Source organism: Procambarus clarkii, chromosome 56 (genome assembly GCF_040958095.1).
Source record: "Procambarus clarkii isolate CNS0578487 chromosome 56, FALCON_Pclarkii_2.0, whole genome shotgun sequence".
NCBI classification, from domain to species: domain Eukaryota; kingdom Metazoa; phylum Arthropoda; class Malacostraca; order Decapoda; family Cambaridae; genus Procambarus; species Procambarus clarkii.
Genome location: NC_091205.1, coordinates 18915046 through 18942543, shown reverse-complemented (window position 1 = coordinate 18942543; position 27498 = coordinate 18915046). Strand labels below are relative to the sequence as shown.

Here is a 27498-nt window from a genome sequence, read left to right as displayed (position 1 = left end):
AAGATTGTAGGGACACATGAAGGTGAGGCAAGTGAAGCAGGTGATGGTGATTTGAGGAAGGAGGAGGTGTGAGGCGATGCAGGTGAAGGTATGGTGAGGTGAGGCCAGCATTGCACATCACCACACCCAGAGAAGACTAATAATAAACAGCAGCTGCCCTATGACTAATATCTCCACTGCTCAAATAATTGTGTATTAGCGATAAGATCTACCATGTAAGCTGGAACAACCGTGGACATTTTCAAGAGAAAACTAGATTGTTTTCTAAAAAAATGTGCCGGACCAACCGAGCTGTGGTGGGTATGTGGGCCTGCGGGCCGCTCCAAGCAACAGCCTAGTGGACCAAACTCTCCCAAGTCAAGCCTGGCCTCGGGCCGGGCTTGGGGAGTAGAAGAACTCCCAGAACCCCATCAACCAGGTATCAACCAGGTAAGCAGGTATGTATAATGACAATGTTAATATATAGCCCTTGATATAGAACATTCACTGTAACTAGCTGACATTATAATTATAAGGTGTGAAGGATAGATGAAATTGTTTTATGTAATAATCTAAGATGAGGTCTGATAAAGACCTTTCGTGCCCTCTGTAATGCTTTTTTGCGCTACCGCTCACAGGATGAGTATGGGGTGCACAATAAACACGCCGCCTCCGCCGGCAACAATCATTAACATCACACCCAGAGCTACAATTGTCCTTGTAATGAGACCAGTGTTACCAGTAAGTACTAACGTCTGTTCCATATGTTAACAAATTACATGCTCATTTGCAAGTGCTCTAATACCTGGAAGGAAAATCATTGCATATATAGTTTGGCAAATCAAGTGCAAGAGCAAGAAAATCTAGATTAATCAATTTCAGTGTCAGTTTTGTAACAAACTCAAATACCATTGATTGAAACTGAATTTTGGATCAATCTGGTTAACAGAATTCAACTACTGGCACACAACAGTTGAGTGTATCAACTAATCAGAAGTGACAGTAAGGACCAGGCATCTAAGATACACTAACAGCCATTGGCAACTATGAGCGACTTGGCGAGAGAGCAATGCGGATTATCCGGATTGGCTGGTGCGTATTTTGACCTCAGGAATATGTTGTGCGTACGACAGGTCGTCAAGCTGTCGCAGGCGTTGAGAAGCACGACCGAGGGCACGCCGGAGGGCACGCCGGAGGGCACGCCGGAGGGCACGCCGGAGGGCACGCCGGAGGGCACGCCGGAGGGCACGCCGGAGCCAAGGCTCAAGCAGCCAGGAGAAAAAGGACAACAATCCCTCTTGACAGAGGAGGACAAGGAGCACGTGAGAGGTCCTGCCAGGCATAACAACACAAAGTAGTAACATGTTAGCTGTATGCTGGTATATTGTCTGTGGTAGTCACCACTCGGTACATACACTGACTGAGCACAGGAGTCGACAGTGATTTGTGGGAAGAAATTATACATAAATTCACTTGCCTCCACCGTCACCCTCACCTCCACCTGCCTCCACCGTCACTCTCGCCTCCACCGTCACCCTCACCTCCACCTGCCTCCACCGTCACCCTCACCTCCACCTGCCTCCACCGTCACCCTCACCTCCACCTGCCTCCACCGTCACCCTCACCTCCACCTGCCTCCACCGTCACCCTCACCTCCACCTGCCTCCACCGTCACCCTCACCTCCACCTGCCTCCACCGTCACTCTCGCCTCCACCGTCACCCTCACCTCCACCTGCCTCCACCGTCACTCTCGCCTCCACCGTCACCATCACCTGCCTCCACCGTCCCCTTCCCTCCACCACTCGTCAGGCCAGGGGGGCCAAACAGCCCCCAGTCAGCCCAACATGACAGCCAGCGCTTAAACTGACACCCAACACCCAGGGCAAACTGACCCCTCCCTCCAGTGTCACTCCTGCCTCAATACCCGGCCCTAGGGCGACCCTAAACACACACACACCTCAGTATTCCACAGCCCTTAATGACCCCAGAGTGACGAGCGCCCAGATAATGCCCTCACAGCCCTCTTTCTTCCCCCCTTAGGGGCTCTTGATCTATTGGGAGCGAATGACTCCACACAAATATGTGCTTACGGCTCTTTTAAACCAGGACTCTTTAATATGTGAAGTTAAAACGACTCTGGTTGTGGCTGTTGGCGTTTGGAAACACTCGTGAAAACGGGCTGCAATGAGTAGAACACGTCAGGTGTTCACCCCAGTAGAACACGTCACGTGTTCACCCCAGTAGAACACGTCACGTGTTCACCCCAGCAGAACACGTCACGTGTTCACCCCAGCAGAACACGTCACGTGTTCACCCCAGTAGAACACTTCACGTGTTGTTCACCCCAGTAGAACACTTCACGTGTTGTTCACCCCAGTAGAACACTTCACGTGTTGTTCACCCCAGTAGAACACTTCACGTGTTGTTCACCCCAGTAGAACACGTCACGTGTTGTTCACCCCAGTAGAACACTTCACGTGTTGTTCACCCCAGTAGAACACGTCGCGTGTTGTTCACCCCAGTAGAACACTTCGTGTTCACCCCAGTAGAACACTTCACGTGTTGTTCACCCCAGTAGAACACGTCACGTGTTGTTCACCCCAGTAGAACACGTCACGTGTTGTTCACCCCAGTAGAACACTTCACGTGTTGTTCACCCCAGTAGAACACTTCACGTGTTCACCCAGAAGAACACTTCACGTGTTCACCCAGAAGAACACTTCACGTGTTCACCCAGAAGAACACTTCACGTGTTCACCCAGAAGAACACTTCACGTGTTCACCCAGAAGAACACTTCACGTGTTCACCCAGAAGAACACTTCACGTGTTCACCCCAGTAGAACACTTCACGTGTTCACCCCAGTAGAACACTTCACGTGTTCACCCCAGTAGAACACTTCACGTGTTCACCCCAGTAGAACACGTCACGTGTTGTTCACCCCAGTAGAACACGTCACGTGTTGTTCACCCCAGTAGAACACGTCACGTGTTGTTCACCCCAGTAGAACACGTCACGTGTTGTTCACCCCAGTAGAACACTTCACGTGTTGTTCACCCCAGTAGAACACGTCACGTGTTGTTCACCCCAGTAGAACACGTCACGTGTTGTTCACCCCAGTAGAACACTTCACGTGTTGTTCACCCCAGTAGAACACTTCACGTGTTCACCCAGAAGAACACTTCACGTGTTGTTCACCCCAGTAGAACACTTCACGTGTTCACCCAGCAGAACACTTCACGTGTTCACCCAGCAGAACACTTCACGTGTTCACCCAGTAGAACACTTCACGTGTTCACCCAGTAGAACACTTCACGTGTTCACCCTGTAGAACACTTCACGTGTTCACCCAGAAGAACAATAACAAATCAAAGCCGTTCCATATAAATAAACTCCAATAGCACTATGTCCCGTAAAATAAATTAAAATGCTAACAATGAAATAAAAAATACAAATAAAAAATAAAAATAATGTATGCTTTTGAAGCGAAAAATGACCCCTCCTTCCCCCCCCCCCACTCAGGGGGGGGGGGGGGCTCTTGGGTCCGCGCCCCCCGGGCCCCCACCGCCCCAGACACTGTCCACAGTGGATGGTGATTGCCCTGACTGACTTGTCATGTAAAGTGTCAAGTATGGGACGGGGAGCCCCGCTCGGGCCCTTCCCCCGCCGCCCCTGCTACTGACATCTTTATGTCCACGGTGGGACACGGCGGGCGAGGGGTCGTCTTGTCGTCCCGGGGAACGCCTGCCCTGTCCTCCTTGGCATTTACATGGATAGAGGCACAGTAGAGGGAGGGAAACTCCCCTTTTACGTTATCGTAACAATATAATTAAACAATAAGGGTGGGGAAGAAGGCCTCGGGGAAAGGGGGGGATGGAGGGCGCGTGGATCATACCAGCCTGGCCGAGGTGCTGCATGACCACTCTTCCACAATATTGGGTCAACAGTTATGATTTGTTGTTGTTTTAGATTCAGCTACTTAAACAAAAGTTCTAAAGTAGCACGGGCTATGGTGAGCCCGTAGTGGACTTACCTGGCACAGGAGCGGGGCTGTGTATATGATTTGTTTAGAGCTGAGGCGTATATACATCAAGCCAGCACAGAGCGTCCATCAGACCGTGCGACACAGTGGTTGCCAGGATCAGGTTGGGTTACCGTTACCTGTGGCAGGTGGCTGGCTACAGGTGACGAATCTCCCAATCCTGAGCACTCCAGGTGCAAACTCTGTGAGCAGGAACTGGGTCTCGCACACCAGATTATTGATGTCTAGTCATTATACCCTTCACACCTGCCTGTATGAGGTGCCTACCTTGCGTAGGTACCTCCTTGTACCGGGAGCTGTGTGATTAACATAATTCTTCTCGTGTTGTTGATATCCTGACTAACAGAACCCAATGTGTAATAGTCAACAAAATAAAATCCAGCCCATCAACCGTGAAGAGCTCAGTCCCCCAGGGTACTGTGCTTGCTCTAGTACTTTTTCTCATCCTCATATCGGACATAGACAAGAACACAACCTATAGCACTGTATCATCCTTTGCAGATGACACTAGGATTTTCATGAGAGTTGGCAACATAGAGGACACGGCGAACCTCCAATCAGATGTAGATCAGGTCTTTCTATGGGCTACAGAAAATAATATGGTGTTTAACGAGGCACCTCCTCCACCTTGATGTGCAGGCGATGAGTCACAATAACGTGGCTGAAGTATGTTGACCAGACCACACACTAGAAGTTGAAGGGACGACGACGTTTCGGTCCGTCCTGGACCATTCTTCATTCTTCAATTTAACTTCACTTGATGTCATGTATGTATACTATTCTAAAGCTGTATACATAAGACATACCTAAGTAAGTGTCGGCTGAAGACACTTCTCATGCGGGATCATGAACGTTTTAGACTGGCGGAGCAAATTTTAAACAGCAATTAAAACGCCATAAGAACATTATATTCCAGATATTTATTTCCCAAGACTCTCAACACCATTTGTGTATATAATCACAAGTGGGTACACTAGTAGACGACTTCTGATTCCTATGAGCAGGCTTAGAGCTTTCCCTTCTGTCAATCGATTGGTGTTCAATAAACCCTTGAACTATATGTTTAACACATCTCTAACCCTGTCCATGGAGGACAGAAGAAAATGTATATATGCTGGTTAGCATTGTAAATGTGTGGCCACGTCTGTGGTAGAAAATAATAATAATAATAAAAAAAATCGATTGAGAACCTTCCACTCTTGTCAATCACAGTCTCTTTCATACCTTCTTGATCTCTCATCGTAGCCAAGTCTCCAGCATCACTATTCGTCTGAGCAGCTGGTGATAAAGGTCTAGGCACTTCAGTAATGATCTCTAATCACGCTATTGGACCATGGATGGCCTGTAGTACATAGCGATGTTATCAGGCACGAGGCCTGGACATGGGATTCCCCTTAGTGAGGGTGAAATGCAGCGTACAGCAGGTTTTTAAAGTGTACACAACACAAGAGTCGCCTTACTCTCAGCACTGCTGGCTGTGACGTCAAAGCTGTCTGCTTGTCCCCTGGCCCTCAGTGCCAAGACCGAAGATCTGTGAGGCATAGTCTCTGCGGGGGCCATACAGGGCAGTGATCGCCCCTCAACTGCTATACAAGGGACACGCAACTCGCTAATTGCCGCAGTTATCCCCCGCCCATCTCAGTCACCCGACCAGGGAAACATCTCAACACTATCGCCCTTATCTGGGTGACCAGACCCGACAACACGGCCAATAATTACCCTCTTTCTCTCTCCCTCCGCCCGTCCCATCCCAACACTGCCCTATTAGGCCACCTGCGGCTCTCGCTCTCTCCCCTCCCACTTTCTCTCTCTGCTTTAACCACCACGACAGCTACGCAAACCATTTATCTTTGTTCATTTGGTAAAATTTAAAAATTTCCACAAAATATACTGCCTTAAAATTATGAGATCATTAAGGAGATGAGACGATTTCTAAAAGGAGATATTTCGATGCAAAATAACGTTATATGTAGGAGTCTGACCTGACAATTCCACAATTAACTAATCACAGTGCTCGCGTGAGGCATCAAGTAGCCTTTCTCTGAGCAGCCAGAAGCAAGGGCTGTAATTCCAGCCCGTCCTCCTAAGGTTCCCCAGTGCCAAGAAACTATCGCACGAAAGTGGCCTTATCCTAACCTACCAGAGGACCCACAACAGAAAACGGGACAGCATGTCAATTCCGCGAGTCTCTACCCATTTTATAGTAAAACGCTTTTTAGCCTTCGGTAAAGTATACGTCAAAATGCGACGCTGTGTTAGGAGGACTGGTCGATACTTCTGCCAGATACACCATACACAGCCATACCAGACCTGGCACATGTAAACTAGACCTGCATATTGTTATTATATTCCGTCAACGCTGTGTGTGCGGGGCGTGGCCTCGAGCGATGTTATGGCCACCGTGCGTGGCCACAGCTGTTAAAGCCACCGATACCCTAAAATCCATTCTTTACCCTTTAAAAGTCATCCCCAGTCTTACTCAGAGGTCCCCCGCAACAGCCAAAAGCCACCTCCAATCTCAAAAAGTCCTCCTGCCACAGCCACAGGCTCTCCGCCCCAACCAAAGGCCCCCGTCAACAACCAAGAGCCATCCCCTACCCCAAAAGCCATCCTGTAAGACCACCGTCACACCGCCAGGACGTGTGCAAACCCTTGGCGTATATGAGAGGATACCGAAGCGCTGCTCCTGCCCCATACGCCTCCATCCCGCCTGTGGTAGTCCGCGCGGGTTCCCTTCAGTCACGTCCCAACAACAAAGCGGCTTACCTCACAATAATCAGATCCGTTGCGCCTCTACCGTAAGCCCTCAGGTATGGCATGACGCTCAACTAGCAGCTGGAGGGCAGCAGTAGCAGCAGACAGGACAACAAGGGAAGGCAGCAGCAGCAGACAGGACAACAAGGGAAGGCAGCAGCAGCAGACAGGACAACAAGGGAAGGCAGCAGCAGCAGACAGGACAACAAGGGAAGGCAGCAGCAGCAGACAGGACAACAAGGGAAGGCAGCAGCAGCAGACAGGACAACAAGGGAAGGCAGCAGCAGCAGACAGGACAACAAGGGAAGGCAGCAGCAGCAGACAGGACAACAAGGGAAGGCAGCAGCAGCAGACAGGACAACAAGGGAAGGCAGCAGCAGCAGACAGGACAACAAGGGAAGGCAGCAGCAGCAGACAGGACAACAAGGGAAGGCAGCAGCAGCAGACAGGACAACAAGGGAGGGCAGCCCTGAGTACCCACTGAGCCAGGCCATGGGGGAGACAACACACAACTGGCCGTCTGCTGTCATAACTCTCACCATGTTTATAATTTCTACAACTTTACTCAAGAAGAAAGAGAAAGGTTGGATATCGTCCACGCAACGCTGTGTTTTATTGAGATTAAAAACATTTATATATCTGATTATTATTCTTTTATATATCTGATTCATCTTCTATACATCTGAATCTACTTTTTGATTGACTGATTTTGATTGATTGATTTATATCCAAGAAGGTACATTAGATTTGTGAGAGTACATAACACTGATGTTCTTACTCTCTTACAAACCCACTTCTTTTATCTATCTCATTATTCCATTTATTTTGTCAGCTTTTTCAGAACCGAATCTATAGCAGAGGAAGTCAGTGTATGGTAATCTTTTAAGAGATATTTGCCCCATATCTCACATGCTGTTCCTCCACCTGCCTCTTGCACGTGGGGGTGATACCCGGCCCAAGTACACCTGTGTGTGGGTGTATTTACTATTTATTTACTATTTATTTACTATTTGTATCTGCAGAGTCCAGTTATTAGTTCTTGGACCCCGCCATTCTAACCAATTTATTTTTCTTCTATTATGTCTACTACATACATTTCTCTTACACACATATACATATCCAGGAAGCAGCCCTTAGCAGCTGTCTAACTCCCAGGTACCTATTTACTGCTAGGTAACGGGAGCATCAGGGTGAAGGAAACTCTACCAATCTGTTTCCGCCGGCTGCGGGATCGAATCCCGGTCCCTAGTTCCATAGGTCTAGAGCGCTGTCCACTGGGCTCTATCATATCTACTCTTGAAACTGTGTATGGAGTCAGCCTCCACCACATCACTTCCTAATGCATTCCATTTGTTAACCACTCTGACACTGAAAAATAACAAAAATCTAATGTCTCTGTGGCTCATTTGGGCACTCGGTTTCCACCTGTGTCCCCCTTGTGCGTGTGCCCCTTGTGTTAAATAGCCTGTCTTTATCTACCCTATCGATTCCCTTGAGAATCTTGAATGTGGTGATCATGTCCCCCCTAACTCTTCTGTCTTCCAACGAAGTGAGGTTTAATTTTTATAGTCTCTCCTCGTAGCCCCCCCTCAGTTCACGTACTAGTCTAGTGACAAACCTTTGAACCTACTCCAGTTTAGTATTATGCTGGACGTGATATGGATTCCATCTTGGAGCTGCATACTCCAGGATTGGTCTGACATATGTGGAATACAAGGTTCTGAAAGATTCCTTACACAAGTTTCTAAAGGCCGTTCTTATGTTGGCCAGCCTGATGTATGCCGCTGATGTTATGCCCCTTGATAAGGGCTTCAGGGGACAGGTCTAGCGTGGTATCAACCCCCAAGTCTTTCTCTCTGATTCTTTAAGAATTTCATCTCCCAAATGATACCTTGTATCTGGCCTCCTGCTCCCTACACCTATTTTCATTACATTTGTTCGAGTTAAACTAACAATCATTTGTTGGACCATTTCTTCAGTTTTTCCAGGTCGTGTTTAAGTCTCAAGCTGTCCTCCTCTGTCTTATTCCTTCTCATAATTTTGATATCATCAGCAAACATTGAGAGGAATGAGTCTATATCCTCTGGACGATCATTTACGTATATCAGAAACAGAATAGGTCTGAGTACAGAGCCCTGTGGGACTCAATTGATGACTTCACGCCAGTCTGAGGTCTCACCCCTCACTGTAACTATCTGCTTCTTATTCCTTACACACTTGTACATATCCCAGGTATCACCTACCTGTAATAGGTACTCCCTTATCCACTGGAGCACCCTACCAGTTATTCTTGACTGTTTCTCCAACTTATGCACCAGCCTCTTATGGGGTACTGTGTCAAAGGCTTTTTGACAGTCTAAGAAAATGCAGTCCTCCCATACTTCTCTTTCTTGCTTAATCTTTGTCACCTGATCGTAGAATTCTATTAAACCAGTGAGGCAAGATTACCCTCCCTGAACCCATGTTGATGGCGAGTCACAAAGTCCCTTATCTCCAGATGTGTTACTAAGTTTTTCTCACAATCTTCTCCATCACCTTGCATGGTATACAAGTTAAGGACACTGGCCTGTACTTCAGTGCCTCTTGTCTGTCACCCTTTATGTATATTGGGACCACATTAGCCGTCTTCCATATTTCTGGTAGGTCTCCCCTCTCCAGTGACCTACTATACACTATGGAGAGTGGCAAGCAAAGTGCTTCTGCACACTCTTTTAGTACCCATGGTGAGATTCCGTCTGGACCAACAGCCTTTCTCAAGACCAGATCCAATAGATGCCTCTTAACCTCATCTCTGGTCATTTCTAACACTTCCATGGCCTCCTGGTTTACTGCCCCCTCTCCTAGCACAGTGACCTCACCTTGTTCTATTGTGAAGACTTGCTGGAATCTCTTGTTGAGTTCTTCACATGGTGATAGAGTATAGTGGGGATTATACTGAGCTGGGGTGGTGGGAATGGTGATGCTGGGGTGGAGCTGAGGTGGTGGGAAGAGTTATAGTGGGGAAAATCTGGGAGATGGGAATAGTGGTGGGGGAGCGGATGGTCGGGGGAAGAGGGGGGGGGGGGCGTGGTGGCGGGAGTCAGCAACATACAAGACATTAATCAGTGGTACACACCCAACAGTACTCACCCACACTCCCCTTATGGGCGGGTAGTGGGGCCGCCCGAGCCCGCCGCTGGCGTGTGGCAGCTCCCGCATAGACAACACGGCCTCGCTTATTGGCATCCGGCAATGGCCAGTAATACTGTCAGCGCGCGGAATAACGGTGAGAGGGGGGGCTCGAAGCAGGGACGGCAGGCAGCAGAAGTAGATGGCAGAAGGCCGACCGAATCAGCCACCAAAAGTAGCGCACATGAGTGCACTTACAAAACGAGAACTAGCGTCATCATCTTAGAATACCTGGATTACTTTCCATGATATCACCTACCTGTAATGGTATTCCCGTCTTTAACACCAGTACGTCATCTATTTACCCGAGGGCCAAGCACTATTGCGTCCTCGACGGAGACGGGACGCTGGTGGCCTCTCAAAGCCAATTATCCTCCCATTATTCCCGAGGATATTTTCCCTTTGATTGTAGGTGCTCGGCTGAGGAATCTACACATTTTACCGTTGCATTTAGGATGCTAGCAACGTGCAATATAAGGAAGAAGGGCAGGGTGAGCGGGAAGCACGGTGCAACAGGGGGAGGTGTGCCAGCGCCAGGACTGGCTCAGGGAAACAAACAAGACCCTGGGGCCAGATTCACGAAACCAGTTACACAAACACTTACGAACGTGTACATCTTTCCTCAATCTTTGACGGCTTTGGTTACATTTATTAAACAGTTTACAAGCATGAAAACTTCCCATTCAAATGTTGTTATTGTTATAAACATCCTCCTGGTGCTTCGGAGCTCATTAACTGTTTAATAATTGGAAACAAAGCCGCCAAAGATTGAGAAAAGATGTACAGGTTCGTAAGTGCTTGCGTAACTGCTTCGTGAATCTGGCCCCAGGCCTCCCAAGCCCTCGTTTACCCCCGACTGAGCGATGGTACAACTCGGGTGCCACACCAAGAGTTCTTAAAATGCAATAAAACCACGAAAATTGCTCGAGGCAAACACAGATGAGGGTATTTCTGACCCGTAGTGTCCTCACTGGGTACACTTGACCCCCCGGCTTGTGCTTCATGCCTTCATGGAACAACTGGTTGTTGTTGGTGTTTTAGATTTGGCTACTCAGAACAAAATGTCCAAATAGCACGGGCTATAGTGAGCCCGTAATTGAGTTCGGTTAATCGCGATAACCTTGTTACTGTGATATTTGGGTCAGAGTTTTAAATGGAGGTGGGGTTTCCTCCTTTTCTCCCGTGTCTTTTCCACTTCTGTTTTAGCGCACTGGTTTTAATCTTGTTTTAATAACATTATCTTGGTGGTAGAAATGTATGCACAGTGTTCACTAGTGTGTCCCATTCTTCAACAGAGTTTCTAACCATTGTAGTCACTGGATTTTGCATCTAATGCAGCTGCTGTCGTTGGATGAATGTATAGTTTGATGCGCAGGGCTTCAGTAGCTTCACATTCCAGTAAGTAGTGCAATAGTGGCGCCTCTACTTCTGTTCCACAGATGTGACACTCTTTAACTATTGGGTTCATTACCTCCCAGCAGCACTTGTAACCAAGTCTGAGTCTGTGTATGGCTACTGCAATGTCTCTGGATATCTTTTTGTCAGGCTTGAAAGAGTAGTAACCAGTGGCTTGTTCGTTCCATATCGCAGTGGATCTTCCTTCCGCTACTTTGGCTCTGTGGCGACTTTTGATAGTTGGGAGTATTTTCTTCTTGATTTGCTCCTTAATCTGTGAAAAACTTGGAGGTATTTGAACCTGTACAACAGGTAGAGCAGTGGCAGTTTTTGCTAGTGAATCTGCCTTTTCATTACCATCTACGCCAATGTGACTTGGTATCCAATTTACGGTGACTGACAGCCTTAGATAATGTGCTTCAGTTCCTATATTTAGGATTTCTGTGAGTTGTACATTATCTCTGTGCTGACTGGATAACAATGCCTGGAGCGAAGATTTAGAGTCGGTATGAATAATGACATTCTGTAAATTATTCTCAATTGCATAATTAATGGCCTCTTTCAGGGCATATAATTCTGTTTGCAATGTTGAGCATCCACTGCTCACGCTCAAGCAAGCATGGGAGGGCCGGGGGGGGGGGGGGTGTTCAAGCAAGTGTTCAGTGACAACACAACCAGAGGTCTCAGCGCCGCCACAGACCAGAGGTCTCAGCGCCGCCACCGTCCAGAGGTCTCAGCGCCGCCACAGACCAGAGGTCTCAGCGCCGCCACAGACCAGAGGTCTCAGCGCCGCCACAGTCCAGAGGTCTCAGCGCCGCCACCGTCCAGAGGTCTCAGCGCCGCCACAGACCAGAGGCCTCAGCGCCGCCACAGTCCAGAGGTCTCAGCGCCGCCACAGACCAGAGGTCTCAGCGCCGCCACAGACCAGAGGTCTCAGCGCCGCCACAGACCAGAGGTCTCAGCGCCGCCACAGACCAGAGGTCTCAGCGCCGCCACAGACCAGAGGTCTCAGCGCCGCCACAGTCCAGAGGTCTCAGCGCCGCCACAGACCAGAGGTCTCAGCGCCGCCACAGACCAGAGGTCTCAGCGCCGCCACAGTCCAGAGGTCTCAGCGCCGCCACAGTCCAGAGGTCTCAGCGCCGCCACAGACCAGAGGTCTCAGCGCCGCCACAGTCCAGAGGTCTCAGCGCCGCCACAGTCCAGAGGTCTCAGCGCCGCCACAGTCCAGAGGTCTCAGCGCCGCCACAGTCCAGAGGTCTCAGCGCCGCCACAGTCCAGAGGTCTCAGCGCCCCCACAGTCCAGAGGTCTCAGCGCCGCCACAGACCAGAGGTCTCAGCGCCGCCACAGTCCAGAGGTCTCAGCGCCGCCACAGACCAGAGGTCTCAGCGCCGCCACAGACCAGAGGTCTCAGCGCCGCCACAGACCAGAGGTCTCAGCGCCGCCACAGACCAGAGGTCTCAGCGCCGCCACAGACCAGAGGTCTCAGCGCCGCCACAGTCCAGAGGTCTCAGCGCCGCCACAGACCAGAGGTCTCAGCGCCGCCACAGACCAGAGGTCTCAGCGCCGCCACAGACCAGAGGTCTCAGCGCCGCCACAGACCAGAGGTCTCAGCGCCGCCACAGACCAGAGGTCTCAGCGCCGCCACAGACCAGAGGTCTCAGCGCCGCCACAGTCCAGAGGTCTCAGCGCCGCCACAGTCCAGAGGTCTCAGCGCCGCCACAGACCAGAGGTCTCAGCGCCGCCTCAGCCCAAATTACAAGGCGGAAATAGTATCACTTCATAATCATATTAATCGCCATAAAAGAAAATATCCCAAGAGCTTTTAACCAGCAAAAAATAACGTAATTATGACTTAAAACCCGAGTCAGGTTGTTGACGAGGCGCGCAGGTAGGTGGGGGGGGGGGGGGGGGGGTTGAGGGAGGGGTTGTGGGTGGGGGAGGTCAGTTGGTTGGTGGGGAAGGTTGGAATAGGGAAGGGAGGTGGGGAAGGGAGAGAGGAGGGGGGAATAGGTGAAGGAGAGGTGGGCAAGTCCAAGGATAGGAAGGAATGTTTTTTCTCTCTCTTACACGATTGCAAATGATTTACAAATAATAGGAGGCTAATGGTGCATAATGGGGGACATATGGGGGGTGGGGGGGGGGGGGGAAGTTGGGAGGAGAGGTGGGTCGACAGCCAACCACTATTATTAACCCATATGGGAGGTCAACCTCCCGTCACCAACCACACACAACACCATGTTCAACCACACCCGGCAAATATTACATTAACGTTGGATATCAGGTAACACTTTACTCTTTATGGCCATGGTGCTGCCTACTTGGCCCCCCCTCCCCCGCTCACGGCCTAGTAGGTGCACGTGGCACCTCACCTAGAACAACCAATTATTTCACTAGAGACCTTAATCTTGGTTTTACCCTCCAAGTACCCCAACACCACCGTCACCTGCCGCCTTGAGACCCACCGCCATCAGACACCTACACCCCCTACGGGCACACCTGAGGAGCACAGAGCACCCGCGTCCTCACCAACACCGCCCCCACACACCCATTACATCACCCCCACCACCCCATACACCCATCACCCCCACCACCCCATACACCCATTACCCCCCCCCCCCCCCGACCCGCCGCACCCACTCAGGGAGAACAAAAGAGCGCCGGGCGGCCCAGAGTGCCGTAAAGCCCTTCCTGAAAGGGCAGTCTCGCCCGTAATTGATTTACGGTCGCGAGAATTACCCGGCCGACTGCCTTGTGCGGTACGACACGGGGCAACCACCATTTAGGCAGGGGAAGGCGCGGCAGATGAGCCGTGTTTATGGCGCGTATCGCAGGCTAGTTAGTTAGTATGCGCCATTAAATTGGAAAATGCATCTTAGATAGGCGGGAAATAATTGTTAATTTGACGTCAGTGTACATGACGGGGGAGGCGGCGCTGTTGGGGCAACAAGGCTCGGGTGATAGTTTATGAACATGTCGTGGGATGCCCTGATGCCCTGATGCCCTGGTGCCCTGGTGCCCTGGTGCCCTGATGCCCTGATGTCCTGGTGCTCTGGTGCCCTGATGCCCTGGTGCCCTGATGCCCTGGTGCCCTGGTCACTTGGCAAAGAGGCCAGGGAATATTTTGAGCGTGTGTGCGCGTGCGTGTAGGACGTAGGCCTCATCACCTCAACATATTATCTCAATTGTTATTTTCCCAATTTAAGCCTCTGGGCAGGTACCGGAACCGGTTAGGCCATTAAGACCCATGTTTTCCCCTAGCACACACTCCGTTGGTCGCCTTACATCCAGGTGACTAATTACTGAGGGGAGGAGATTGGTGAGACGAGTGAGGGAATGGTCTCCAGTCGACCCTCCGTGCCCAAAACTCTAACTCAGGGATTTTATGACATTAACGCTGAAATAAATCCCATCTGACTTGGGATCTCCAATCGTCTAAATCCCGTCTTTGTTTTCCCAGCTCAAAGTTTGGGCTGGATAACATCTCCTGAAGCGGCGGTACCCACCTAGTACCCCAGCGGTACCCACCCAGTGTCCCAGCGGTATCCACCTAGTACCCCAGCGGTACCCACCCAGTGTCCCAGCGGTACCCACCCAGTGTCCCAGTGGTACCCACCCAGTGTTCCAGTGGTACCCACCCAGTGCCCCAGTGGTACCCACCCAGTGTCTCAGTGGTACCCACCCAGTGTCTCAGTGGTACCCACCCAGTGTCCCAGTGGTACCCACCCAGTGTCCCAGTGGTACCCACCCAGAGTCCCAGTGGTACCCACCCAGTGTCCCAGTGGTACCCACCCAGTGTCCCAGTGGTACCCACCCAGTGTCCCAGTGGTACCCACCCAGTGCCCCAGTGGTACCCACCCAGTGTCCCAGTGGTACCCACCCAGTGTCCCAGTGGTACCCACCCAGTGTCCCAGTGGTACCCACCCAGTGCCCCAGTGGTACCCACCCAGAGGTATGAGTTATGAGTAAAGTCTAAAGTATCTAAAACTCATGTCACTAAGAGAGAAAAGAAACAGACGAGACATGATCACCATATACAAAATAATTTGGTAAACAGACAGTGCACACAAGAACAAATTAATTGGTATGTATGGGAACATGAACAAAGTGACAAGGAAAAAAATTAACTACTCGAATGAGCCTTAAAAGCTCTTCCTTGTCAGAGTAGTGCATAAATGAAAAGCTTCATAGGAAGTGAGGCTGAGGAAGAAGACTCCACTCAGCTTCATATGGAGACAGGCCATAGCCCAATAGTCTCGGCACCGGGGAGCTGAAACCCAACCCTCCCACCTCCGCTAACACAACCAGGTGGATACAACTGAATTTAAGAACAGAAACTCACTGAGGATGACATTCGTATACCTTACTTACTAAAGCCTATTACGAGACTCGTATATAAAGAACTGCTAAATATTTCGAGAATTAGCAGCTAAAATGGAGGTAACACTTGAAGCCAAGGTCAACCTTCTGTTGGTGCTGACAATGTAGTTACAACTGATAAATAGTAGTTAAGTGACATTACTAACTGTTGCTTGTTTGGTTACATATGGAAGAAAACACTGATGGTAGCATCGTGTGGAGGTTTCCACCGACAAGTAGCCGAGGTTTCCACCGGCATGTAGGAGAGGCTTCCACCGGCCTGTAGGAGAGACTTCCACCGGCCTGTAGGCGAGGCTTCCACCAGCCTGTAGGAGAGACTTCCACCGGCCTGTAGGAGAGACTTCCACCGGCCTGTAGGAGAGGCTTCCACCGGCCTGTAGGAGAGACTTCCACCGGCCTGTAGGCGAGGCTTCCACCAGCCTGTAAGCGAGGCTTCCACCGGCTTGGAGAGGCTTCCACTGGGGCTCAAGGCTATCTTGCGGAGTAGGTGAGAGTAGGCCTACACACTGACTGATCCATCATACAGGTGGTGATAGTCATCTGAAAGCGACATATCCGCTACAGCAGCCATTAGGCTCGCGTCACCCCCCCCCCCCTCACATGGATCTAACTAATGCTTCATGTTGTCATGCCTAATGTCAATACTTTTTTTTTTGTTAAGGTCGGACTGACACTAATAACTTAATCTGTATTTATGACGTCACAACTGCTCTAAGTGGCAGGAAACGACTCAGTCCTAAACGTTTCAGTGACGATATAGTTTGTATGTGATACAGAAATCACAATTGCGTGATGCATCAAATGAACAAATCCACAAGAGCCGTGAAGAGGATTCGAACCTGCATCCGAGAGCACAAAGCAAAGTCATAACACCTGCTGACAGTATATGTAAACTGAATGATACGTTCGAACTGTTACACAAAACTGTATATATTGTCTGGTCTCGGAGCAGATGAAAGTCTGTCTGTGGTATGTGGTAAAACTCTGCCTTTAGATGTGGTATGGTCAAGAATTTGATCTGCTTAATCACTTATTTCTATTTCTAAATCAAATAGACATTAACTACAAATATAGATGTGGTTTAATCATTTTTTCCTTTACATACAGATCTAATTCATCATTTTGCTATAATTGAGATAACACTGAAAGATAAGCAGTGGAGAATTTTCCTCAATTATTGAGGCGTTTCCGAGGTAGTTACAAATTAAAATATTGATAAAAGTGAAGGCAATAAATGTATTATATTGAAAGGTTTCTTGGTTTTCATTGTGGCAGAACAATACAGAGCTACACATCACATAAGAAACATCCGTGTGGACTATATATGACACAACACGGAATGATAGTTGACTACACACACACCAGAGACAGCCTCACCTTCTGAATGAATCGTGTTGTGAACACGTCTTGTAACCCTGAAGCCAAAACATCCACTTGTTAAGCACGTACAATACGCATCCTTTTTGACGACCGCGAATGCTACATTACAGGATTAAAAAATGCAGGAAATATAAACAAAATAATTATATACACACACACACTAGGGATGGTAGGAGAAGAAAATATCAAAGTGTTCAATGAGGATCCACAAGGTCTTCTCGACTACTCTTTATTTTCTTCTCCGACGCTATGGGTCCCTACACTTGCACCAGAGGTGGTACCCCAAAAATAATAAACTTTAAAATTATATAGATTTTAAACGAGGTGAACTGAGAAACAGAAATGTAATAGTATTCGTGCTTGTGGTTCTGAGAAGCGAATATTGGTGACAGTGTGGAGAAGTGGTCCATAAAGGTGGTGGTTCACGTGTTGACGGGGCGGGGGGGGGGGGGGGGGGGGCACGAGCGTGAGGTAGATAACATCTCACTTATTACCTCATCTTAATATGTGAGGAGGAGGTTGTTGTGGTGTGTGGGGGCGGACGTGGTAATGAGGAGGCTGCCTCCACGCCCATTACTCTACTTCTCTTTCTCTCTTCATTACCATTTATATATATATATATATATATATATATATATATATATATATATATATATATATATATATATATATATATATATATATATATTTATATATATATATATATATATATTTATATTTATATATATATATATATTTATATATATATATATTTATATATATATATTTATATATATATATATTTATATATATATATTTATATATATATATTTATATATATATATTTATATATATATATATTTATATATATATATTTATATATATATATATATATATATTTATATTTATATATATATATTTATATTTATATATATATATTTATATTTATATTTATATATATATATTTATATTTATATATATATATATATTTATATATATATATATATATTTATATATATATATATATATATTTATATATATATATATATATTTATATATATATATATATTTATATATATATATATATATTTATATATATATTTATATATATATATATATATTTATATATATATTTATATATATATATATATATATATATATATATATATATATATATATATATATATATATATGAGGTTCAATATGTAAGAGTAAAGACAAAAACTAATCAGCGTGTGTATCTAGCCTCACCTTCAGAGTCGTTAACAACACCCGACAATGACATAATAACATACAATTGAGCTTTATAAGTAGACTCACAGTTGCGACGGTACCATTACCACGATAACATCCAGGCCTTGGTGAGCCGGCCGCCTCCCCGCACACACACTACCATCCACCCGCCGCCCCTACCTGCTGACCCTGGCGCTGCTCCTGCTACTGCTGCTGCTGCTCCTGCTGCTAGACCCGCTGCTCCTGCTGCTAGACCCGCTGATCCTGCTGACGCTGCTACTGCTGCTAGACCCGCTGCTCCTGCTGCTGCTGCTGCTAGACCCGCTGCTCCTGCTGACGCTGCTACTGCTGCTAGACCCGCTGATCCTGCTGACGCTGCTACTGCTGCTAGACCCGCTGCTCCTGCTGACGCTGCTGCTACTGCTGCTGACATGCCTATCACCACTTGCCTATCAGTGACAAATTGGGAGTGAGGTCTGGCTCTCTATGCCCCGTCTACTGGCCTTGTTGTACCTCTCGCGTTAAAACTGAACAATGTTGACGCTTGAATTATTTGTTGAATGTGGCCCTAAAGCTGGGGATGGAGGTGCTGCTGCTGCTGCTGCTCCAACGCTGCTGCTGCTCTTGTAATTTTACTGCTCTGCTTTTGTTGTTGTTAGTACTGCTTCAGCTGCTGCTGTGTTGACGATGTTGCTGATGCTGTTTATATATTTGGGTGCTGCTGTTGATAATACTCACCTAGTTGTACTCACCTAGTTGTGCTTACGGGGGTTGAGCTTTGGCTCTTTGGTCCCGTCTCTCAACCGTCAATCAACTGGTGTACAGATTCCTGAACCTACTGGGCTCTATCATATCTACATTTGAAACTGTGTATAGAGTCAGCCTCCACCACATCACTGTCTAATGCATAATTCCATTTACTAACTACTCTGACATTGAAAAGGTTCTTTCTATTGTCTGTGGCTCATTTGAGTACTCAGCTTCCACCTATGTACCCTTGTGCGCGTACAACCCGTGTTAAATAATTCAGCCTTGTCCACCCTGTCAATTCCTCTGAGAATTTTGTATATGGTGATCATGTCCCCCCTAGCACTTCTATCTTCCAGCGACGTGAGGTGCAGTTCACGCAGCCTGTCCTCATTATCATGCCTCTTAGTTCTGGGACTAGTCTAGTGGCATACCTCTGAACTTTTTCCAGCTTCATCTTGTGCTTGACTAGGAACGGGCTCCATGGTGGGGCTGCATACTCCAGGATTGGCCTTACATATGTGGTATACAAAGTTCTGAAGGATTCCTTACACATGTTTCTAAAAGTAGTTCTGATGTTAGCCAGCATCGCATAGGCCGCTGATGTTATTCTTTTGATGTCGGCTTCAGGAGACAGGTTTGGTGTGATATTAACTCCTAGACCTTTCTCTTTGCTCGTTTTGGGAAGGACTTCACCTCCCATTCGGTATCCAGTGAATGGCCTCCTAGTTTCATTACCTTGCATTTACTTGGGTTGAACTTTAGTAGCCATTTGTCGGACCATTTTTTCAGTTTGTCTAGGTCATCTTGTAGCCTCATACTATTTTCCTCTGTCTTGATCCTCCTCATAATTTTTTGCATCATCAGCAAACATTGAGAGGAACGAGTCAATTCCTTCTGGGATATCATTTACGTATATCAGAAAAAGTATAGGTCCAAGGACTGATCCCTGTGGGACTCCACTGGTGACTCCCCGCCACTCAGAGACCTCACCCCTCACAGTGACTCGCTGTGTCCTGTTGCTTAGGTACTCTCTTATCCAGTGGAGTACTGGAGCATCTCCAGTTTGTGCACTAGTCTCTTATGTGGTACTGTGTCAAAGGCGTTCTAGCAGTCCAGAAATATGCAGTCTGCCCAGCCCTCTCTCTCTCTCTCTCTCTCTCTCTCTTACCTAATTTTTGTTGCCTAGTCATAGAACTATATTAAATCTGTTAGGCGTGATTTGCCATCTTTGAACCCATGCTGATGTTGTGTTGCAAAGTTTTTCCGCTCCAGATGTTCCACTAGCTTTTTTCGCACAATCTTCTCCATCATCTTGCATCGAATGCAAGTTAGGGACACTGGCCTGTAGTTCAGTGCCTCCTGCTTATCACCCTTCTTGTATATTGGGACAACACTGGCCGTCTTCCAAATTTTTGGCAGTTCACCTGTTAGTGGCACCTGAGTGGTAGGCACAGAGCTTCTGCTCCTTCCTTTAGAATCCATGGTGATATTCCATCCGGGCGTATAGCCTTTGTCACATCCAAATCTAGCAGATGCTTCCTCCCCTCTCCACTGGTAATCACAAACTCCTCTAGTGGTGTCTGGTTTGATGTTCCATCCCTTATCTGTGGGAGTTCTCCTCACTCTGAGGTGAAGACCTCCTAGAATTTCTTATTGAGTTCCTCGCACACTTCCTTGTCGTTTGTAGTGAATCTTTCTGCCCCTATCCTCAGTTTCATTACCTGTTCCTTCACTGTTGTTTTCCTCCTGATGTGGCTATGCAGCAGTTTGGGTCGAGTCTTTGCCTTGCTCGCTATCTCATTTTCATATTGCCTCTCTACCTCTCTTCTCACCCTGACGTATTCATTCCTGGTACTCTGGTATCTTTCTCTGCTCTCTAGTGTTCTGTGGTTTCTATAGTTTCTCCACGCCCTTTTACTTAGTTGCTTTGCTAGCTTACATCTCTGATTAAACCATGGGTTTCTCATCTCCATTTAATTTTTTTCCTTTTGGACTGGGACGACCTTGTCTGCTGCCTCCTTACACTTCTGCATGACGTAGTCCATCATGTCTTGAACCGTCTTTCCTCAGAGCTCTGTTTCTCAAGCTATATCAGTTAGGAATTTTCTCATATCCTCATAGTTCCCCTTCCGGAATGCCGGCCTCATACTGATGCTGCTGGTGCTGCTGTATCAGTAGTAACTGGCTACTGCAGGTTACTACTGATACACGCTATATGCTGGGGTTTAGCGTGTATCAGTAGTGCTGGGGCGACGTACACCACATCCCCCGCTAGGGGAGGGGGGCACAGGTGTACCTGGGCATGTGAGACAAAGTCAGCCACAGGTGGGCACTCACTCATTACTTACGATGGGCACAATCTTCCCATCATTCCTCAGTAACTGTCCCATCACAATACAAGCCACTCGCCCCCTTGAACGACATTCTGCCCACTCCCTTCCCCATTCCTCCAACATTGGCATACCACCCACCCCATACCCCCATCACCATCCATCTGCTTCCTCATCCCACCCACCCCATACCCCCATCCATCTGCTTCCTCATCCCACCCCCCATCACTGAGACCATCACTCATCTCTACCTTTCTCTGTAATTAGAGTCCAATTGTGAGCAGCTCTTTAAACCATGTTGTGAGGGAAGGCGGTGATTGTGAGGCAGTAACCCTCACTGTCGTCACTCTGGCGGCCTGCCTCACTGCCGTCACTCTGGCGGCCTGCCTCACTGCCGTCACTCTGGCGGCCTGCCTCACTGCCGTCACTCTGGCGGCCTGCCTCACTGCCGTCACTCTGGCGGCCTGCCTCACTGCCGTCACTCTGGCGGCCTGCCTCACTATTTTCCAAGGGAGGAAGACTGGGGGGACAGCAGAGACTAAAGGGGTAGACTGGGGGGTCAGCACTAGACAACCCTCGTAGCTTTCCTGAGAATATAAACAGTTTGATAGAAGCAAACAACGCCGCCGTGATTCAGGAAAGATGTACAGGTTTCGCTACAGGCCGTCATCAAAGGAGCACCAGGTTCGCAACATGTAAGTCATGACATATCTCCGGTACACGGGCACGATACAACAGCGAGTATAACCGCACACAAACCACAAGCGATGAATAATGAAAGTGTTTGAGCCGTCCAGCGTCAGTGTACACGACGCGCGCCTCATAACTTATCTGATAACGGCGCACGACGCACACAATGTTATCACCACCCGTTAGCGACGTCACTCTTGCCAACCTCCGTGTAGCTCCTGCAACATGCGAGAGTTGCGCCTGTGTCTGCTGGCGTCGGGTGTCGTCTGCTGGCGTCGGGTGTCGTCTGCTGGCGTCGGGTGTCGTCTGCTGGCGTCGGGTGTCGCCTGCTGGCATCGGGTGTCGTCTGCTGGCGTCGGGTGTCGTCTGCTGGCGTCGGGTGTCGTCTGCTGGCGTCGGGTGTCGTCTGCTGGCGTCGGGTGTCGCCTGCTGGCGTCGGGTGTCGTCTGCTGGCGTCGGGTGTCGTCTGCTGGCGTCGGGTGTCGTCTGCTGGCGTCGGGTGTCGCCTGCTGGCATCGGGTGTCGTCTGCTGGCGTCGGGTGTCGTCTGCTGGCGTCGGGTGTCGTCTGCTGGCGTCGGGTGTCGCCTGCTGGCATCGGGTGTCGTCTGCTGGCGTCGGGTGTCGTCTGCTGGCGTCGGGTGTCGTCTGCTGGCGTCGGGTATCGCCTGCTGGCGTCGCCTTGGGTGTGCACTCACCATCCTGGTGCAGTGAACGCTGTCCCACGGTGACACGAGAGTACGTGGGTGAGCACGACCCACCAGGCACGGTAGGTGGGTGAGCACGACCCACCAGGCACGGTAGGTGGGTGAGCACGACCCACCAGGCACGGTAGGTGGGTGAACACGACCCACCAGGCACGGTAGGTGGGTGGAGGTGGGCACGTGTTTAACAGGTCACCAGAATAATTGATCATGAAAGGTTGAATTATTTGTTGGTGATATGAGCAGTGGTGCGTCGGCAGCCCTCCGGTGCCCTGGCGTGCTGTGCCCTGCACGCCAGGGTACAGCACGCCAGGGTACAGCACGCCAGGGTACAGCACGCCAGGGCACATCACGCCAGGGCACAGCACGCCAGGGCATTGTGTGTGTGTGTGTGGTGTGGTGTGTGCGTGTGTGTGTGCGTGCGTGTGCGTGTGCATGTGCGCGCGCGTGCGCGTGTGTGTGTGTGTGTGTGTGTGTGTGTGTGTGTGTGTGTGTGTGTGTGTGTGTGTGTGTGTGTGTGTGTGTGTGTGAAATGTATGTAATTATGATAAAAGACAAATAGGTAGTCAATACATTAAACAACCACCGACAGTTAGAAAGGCGGTGTATGCATACACCGGGAGGGGTAGGACGGAGGTAGTTGGGAAGGGAGGTGTAGCTCACACCTCTGGCCTCCCAAGACACAACACAAGTGCACCTCCTCCTCACCGACGTTGTATTAAAAGTCAAAGATGACTTCAAACATGATTTACTTAGTGCACAATACTGTGGACTGGTTGTGTAGTGTGAGTGGGTCAGTTGTGTACGACGCAGCTCACTGTGTTTACTGGCGACGCGACGCGACGCGACAACACGCGCCAGTTATCACGTTAGTGTAAACAAACGGGACTTAGCGGGAAAATGTATACGGGCGCGAGGTGTTATGGGTGAGTGGGGGAGAGATATATTACATAGGGCCAAGTGGGATAGGAAGGATGGGCCTGATGGTGCTGAAGGGAGAGGCATTTGTCAGTAGGTGAGGCGGTTGCTACACTTGGGAGTGTGGTCGCCCTCGTGTGGTGTTATATCCATCGTTGTTATATACTTGAGCGGTGTTATATCCACCGCTCAAGTATGTTTATTGAAACAATAAAATATATCTCAAAGGGATAGAGTGGTTTAGGTCTACCCTCGTTACCCTTGTTCACTGACCAGCTATACTTTGAAGTCGTCCAGGGCAGAGGGCTCAAGGTACACGTGCGGTACCTCTCGCAATAATGCGGTATAATAATGACATTATACCGCATGGTATAAGGGTGTAATATAATAATGGTACTGCATATAATAATGACAATAATGCCACTCGCGAGAGGCATTATTGTCACCTCTATAAAATTTACTAGAGACTGAAATTGATAAATGTTTGCCATTCTTAAAAATACTTATTCATTGGAAAGATTTTTCACTAAAGTTTAGTGTTTACAGAAAGCATGCTACTATGGCGGTATGTCCACTCACAAGATGAGTGGCGCTGCCCAATAAACTCGCCCCTCGGGGCAAAATTTAAAAAAAATTAAAACCATTAGTGGGAATAAATGGGAGCTGCCTTGTATGGGCCAATAGGCCTTCTGCAGTTCATATTTTATATCCACCTAATTCCCATTCATATATTTGTCATTGTACCTCACTTCACCTCTCTCTCTCCTGCCTATATATGTCCAAAACTTGACTTGTAAATCATTCCTTCTGAAGATGTGTTAATATACTAAGTATTAATATGAGGCAGGAGAGCCAAGTCAACACACACACACAACACTTGCTCACCTCTCCCCCAGCAACACCTGGACGACCACTGGTAACACCAACCTGCAACATAGAGAGATACAAGGTCAGAACATACTAGTCACACGTGCTGCACAACTGCCAGTACCAGGATGACGAAGCCCCGAGTACAACCACTCCCTCAGGTACGGCAGAGTATGAGCCGTGCTACAGGTGGCCACCTGGGGCCAGATTCACGAAGCAGTTACGCAAGCACTTACGAACCTGTACATCTTTTCTCCATCTTTGGCGGCTTTGTTTACAATTATTAAACAGTAATGAGCTCCGAAGCACCAGGAGGCTGTTTATGACAATAACAACAGTTGATTAGCAAGTTTTCATGCTTGTAAACTGTTTAATAAATGTAACCAAAGCCTCAAAGATTGAGGAAAGACGTACACGTTCGTAAGTGCTTGCGTAACTGCTTCGTGAATCTGGCCCCTGCCTCTTACCTTGTACCTACAAGGCGGTACAAGGTAAGGCACGCGAAACAAACTTATTTAAATGTATACAAACGATATATATATATATATATATATATATATATATATATATATATATATATATATATATATATATATATATATATATATATATATATATATATATATATATATATATATATATATATATATATATATATATATATAAGATCGATGGATAAAATTTATAAAACCAATACCCTGAATTAAAAAAAAAGAAATCAATGTTCATTAGACATACATGAAATGTTCAATCAATCACAAAGTATTAGGAAACATCAGAGGAGTCATTACAGTGTTAAACACAAGTTCAGACCTCGGTATAAAGCAACCTCTTATCCCCGGTCACTAGACCGTTAGTGACACATAACATTCCAGTTTAGGCCTTATTAATGAGGCGCCCGTTACTGCAGGCACAGTCCGGATACACGGGTCACAAACTGATTCATTTATAATTCAACTTGAGCATTAGGGCGTGTCAAAATAATATTCCACAGAGGACATGAGTTAGCTTTTAAAACATCACACAGCACTGAGTTGAGCACCAGAGATGTGGGATCTTATCCCGCGCCCAGCAGGAACTGCCATGCACTATCTGGCTGATGACTGGGTGGAGACAGCCCAGCCTGGCTCCTCTACACACACGCACGCACGCACACACACTACGAAAATGACACAGCAAGCAAGGCAGACTCAACCTAAACTGTTGCACTGCCACATCAGAAGAAAACCCTCAGTGAATGAACAGGTAATGAAACTGAGGATAGGAGCAGTCAGATTCACTACAAACGACAAGGAAGTGTGCAGGGAACTCAATAAGAAATTCCAGGAGGTCTTCACATTAGAACAAGGAAAAGTTCCAGAGATAAGAGAGGGAATTGTTAACCACCACTAGAGGAGTTTGGGATTACCAGTGGGGAAGTAAGGAAGCTCTTGCTAGAGTTGGATGTGACAGGCTATAGGCGCAGATGGCATCTTCCCTTGGATACTAAAGGAAGGAGCAGAAGCACTGTGCCTGCCACTCTCCATAGTGCATAACACATTACAAGTAACAGGTGAACTGACAAAAATTTGGAAGACGGCCAATGTAGTCCCAATATACAGGCAGGGGAATAGACAGGAGGCACTGAACTACAGGCCAGTGTCCCTAACTTGCATACCATGCAAGTTGATGAAGATTGTGCGAAAAAAAGCTAGTGGAACATCTGGAGCGAATGAACTTTGTAACATAACATCAGCATAGGTTCAGGGATGGCAAGTCCTGCCTCACAGGATTAATTGAATTCTACGACCAGGCAACAAATATCAGGCAAGAAAGAGAGGGTGGGCAGACAGCATATTTTTGGATTACCAGAAAGCCTCTGACACAGTACCACACAAGAGACTAGTGCAAAAGCTGGAGATGCAGACTGGAGTGAGATGGAAAGTACTCCACTGGATACAGAAGTACCTAAGCAACAGAAGACAGCGAGTCACTGTGAGGGGTGAGATCTCAGAGAGGCGAGACGTCAATAGTCGAGTCCCACAGGGATCAATCCTTGGACCTATACTGTTTATGATACATGTAAATGATCTCCCAGAGGGAATAGACTCGTTCCTCTCATTGTTTGCTGATGATGCAAAAATTATGAGAATTAAGACCGATGAAGATAGTATGAGGCCTCAAGATGACCTAGCCAAACTGAAGGAATGGTCCAACAAATGGCTACTAAAGTTCAACCCAAGTAAATGTAAGATAATGAAACTAGCTGGAGGGAACAGGAGGCCAAACACAGGATACCGAACGGGGTACGAAGTGCTCCACGAAACGGATATAAAAGTTGGTATCTCACCGAACCTGTTTCCTGAAGCCCACATCAAAAGCATATCACCAGCGGCGTATGAGAGACTAGGTAACATCAGAAATGCCTTTAGAAACTTGAGCAAGGAATAATTTACAACCATGTATACCAGATAGATAAGACCAATTGTGGAGTATGCGGCACCAGCACGGAGCCCATACCTTGTGAAGCATAGGACATTTCTCTCATTGTTTGCTTATGTTCACTGAGACATGATCACCACATCAAGAGTTCTGTGAGACATGATCACCACATACAAAATTCTCAGGGGAACGGACAGAGTAGATAAGGGCAGATTATTTAGCACAGGAAATACACGCACAAGGGGGACCCAGGTGCAAACTGAGTACCCAAATGAGCCAAAGAGACATTGAAAACAACTTTTTCAGTGTCAAAGTAATTAATAAATGGAATGCATTAGGAAGTGATGTCGTGGAGGCTGACTCCATGCACAGTTTCAAATGTAGATATGATAGAGCCCAGTAGGCTCAGGAACCTGTACACCAATAGACTGACAGTTGAGAGGCGGGGACAAAGAGCCGAAGCTCAACCCCAGCAAGCACAACTAGGCGATTACCCACACACGCAGATGCTT

At 48.0% G+C, this 27498-nt stretch overlaps 3 protein-coding genes across 3 annotated transcripts in view; 2 read left to right on the top strand and 1 right to left on the bottom strand.

The window, feature by feature from the left end:
• The window catches only part of LOC138353189 (trichohyalin-like), a 32495-nt gene extending 25857 nt beyond the window's left edge, over window positions 1-6638 (top strand). Inside the window, exons 5-6 of the mRNA XM_069306065.1 lie at window positions 1113-1301; window positions 6495-6638. Of these exons, the coding sequence (XP_069162166.1) occupies window positions 1113-1301; window positions 6495-6638 (333 nt within the window). The remainder of the gene's footprint in view (window positions 1-1112; window positions 1302-6494) is intronic.
• A 5319-nt stretch (window positions 6639-11957) lies between these two features.
• LOC138353188 (BUD13 homolog) lies at window positions 11958-13109 on the top strand. Its single transcript, XM_069306064.1, has one exon. The coding sequence runs from the start codon at window positions 11958-11960 to the stop codon at window positions 13107-13109; it is 1152 nt and encodes a 383-aa protein (XP_069162165.1).
• A 2767-nt stretch (window positions 13110-15876) lies between these two features.
• On the bottom strand, window positions 15877-22777 carry LOC123770853 (dentin sialophosphoprotein-like). Its single transcript, XM_069306063.1, has 4 exons — window positions 22284-22777; window positions 21683-21908; window positions 18497-18757; window positions 15877-16191 (listed from the first exon to the last, which is right to left on the bottom strand). Exons 1-4 carry the CDS (start codon window positions 22775-22777, stop codon window positions 15877-15879), a joined length of 1296 nt encoding a protein of 431 aa, XP_069162164.1.
• Window positions 22778-27498: the final 4721 nt, after the last annotated feature.

Excerpts from the sequence above, each read along its gene's own strand:
- LOC123770853 (XM_069306063.1), bottom strand. The coding sequence starts at position 22,777 with ATGGTGAGTGCACACCCAAGGCGACGCCAGCAGGCGATACCCGACGCC. Across the intron at positions 21,909-22,283 it reads GTTGCAGGAGCTACACGGAG|TCTTCCTCCCTTGGAAAATA; the intron begins GTTGGCAAGAGT and ends CTGTCCCCCCAG. Across the intron at positions 16,192-18,496 it reads GTAGCAGGAGCAGCGCCAGG|ATAGCCTTGAGCCCCAGTGG; the intron begins GTCAGCAGGTAG and ends CTACTCCGCAAG.
- LOC138353188 (XM_069306064.1), top strand. The coding sequence starts at position 11,958 with ATGGGAGGGCCGGGGGGGGGGGGGGTGTTCAAGCAAGTGTTCAGTGAC.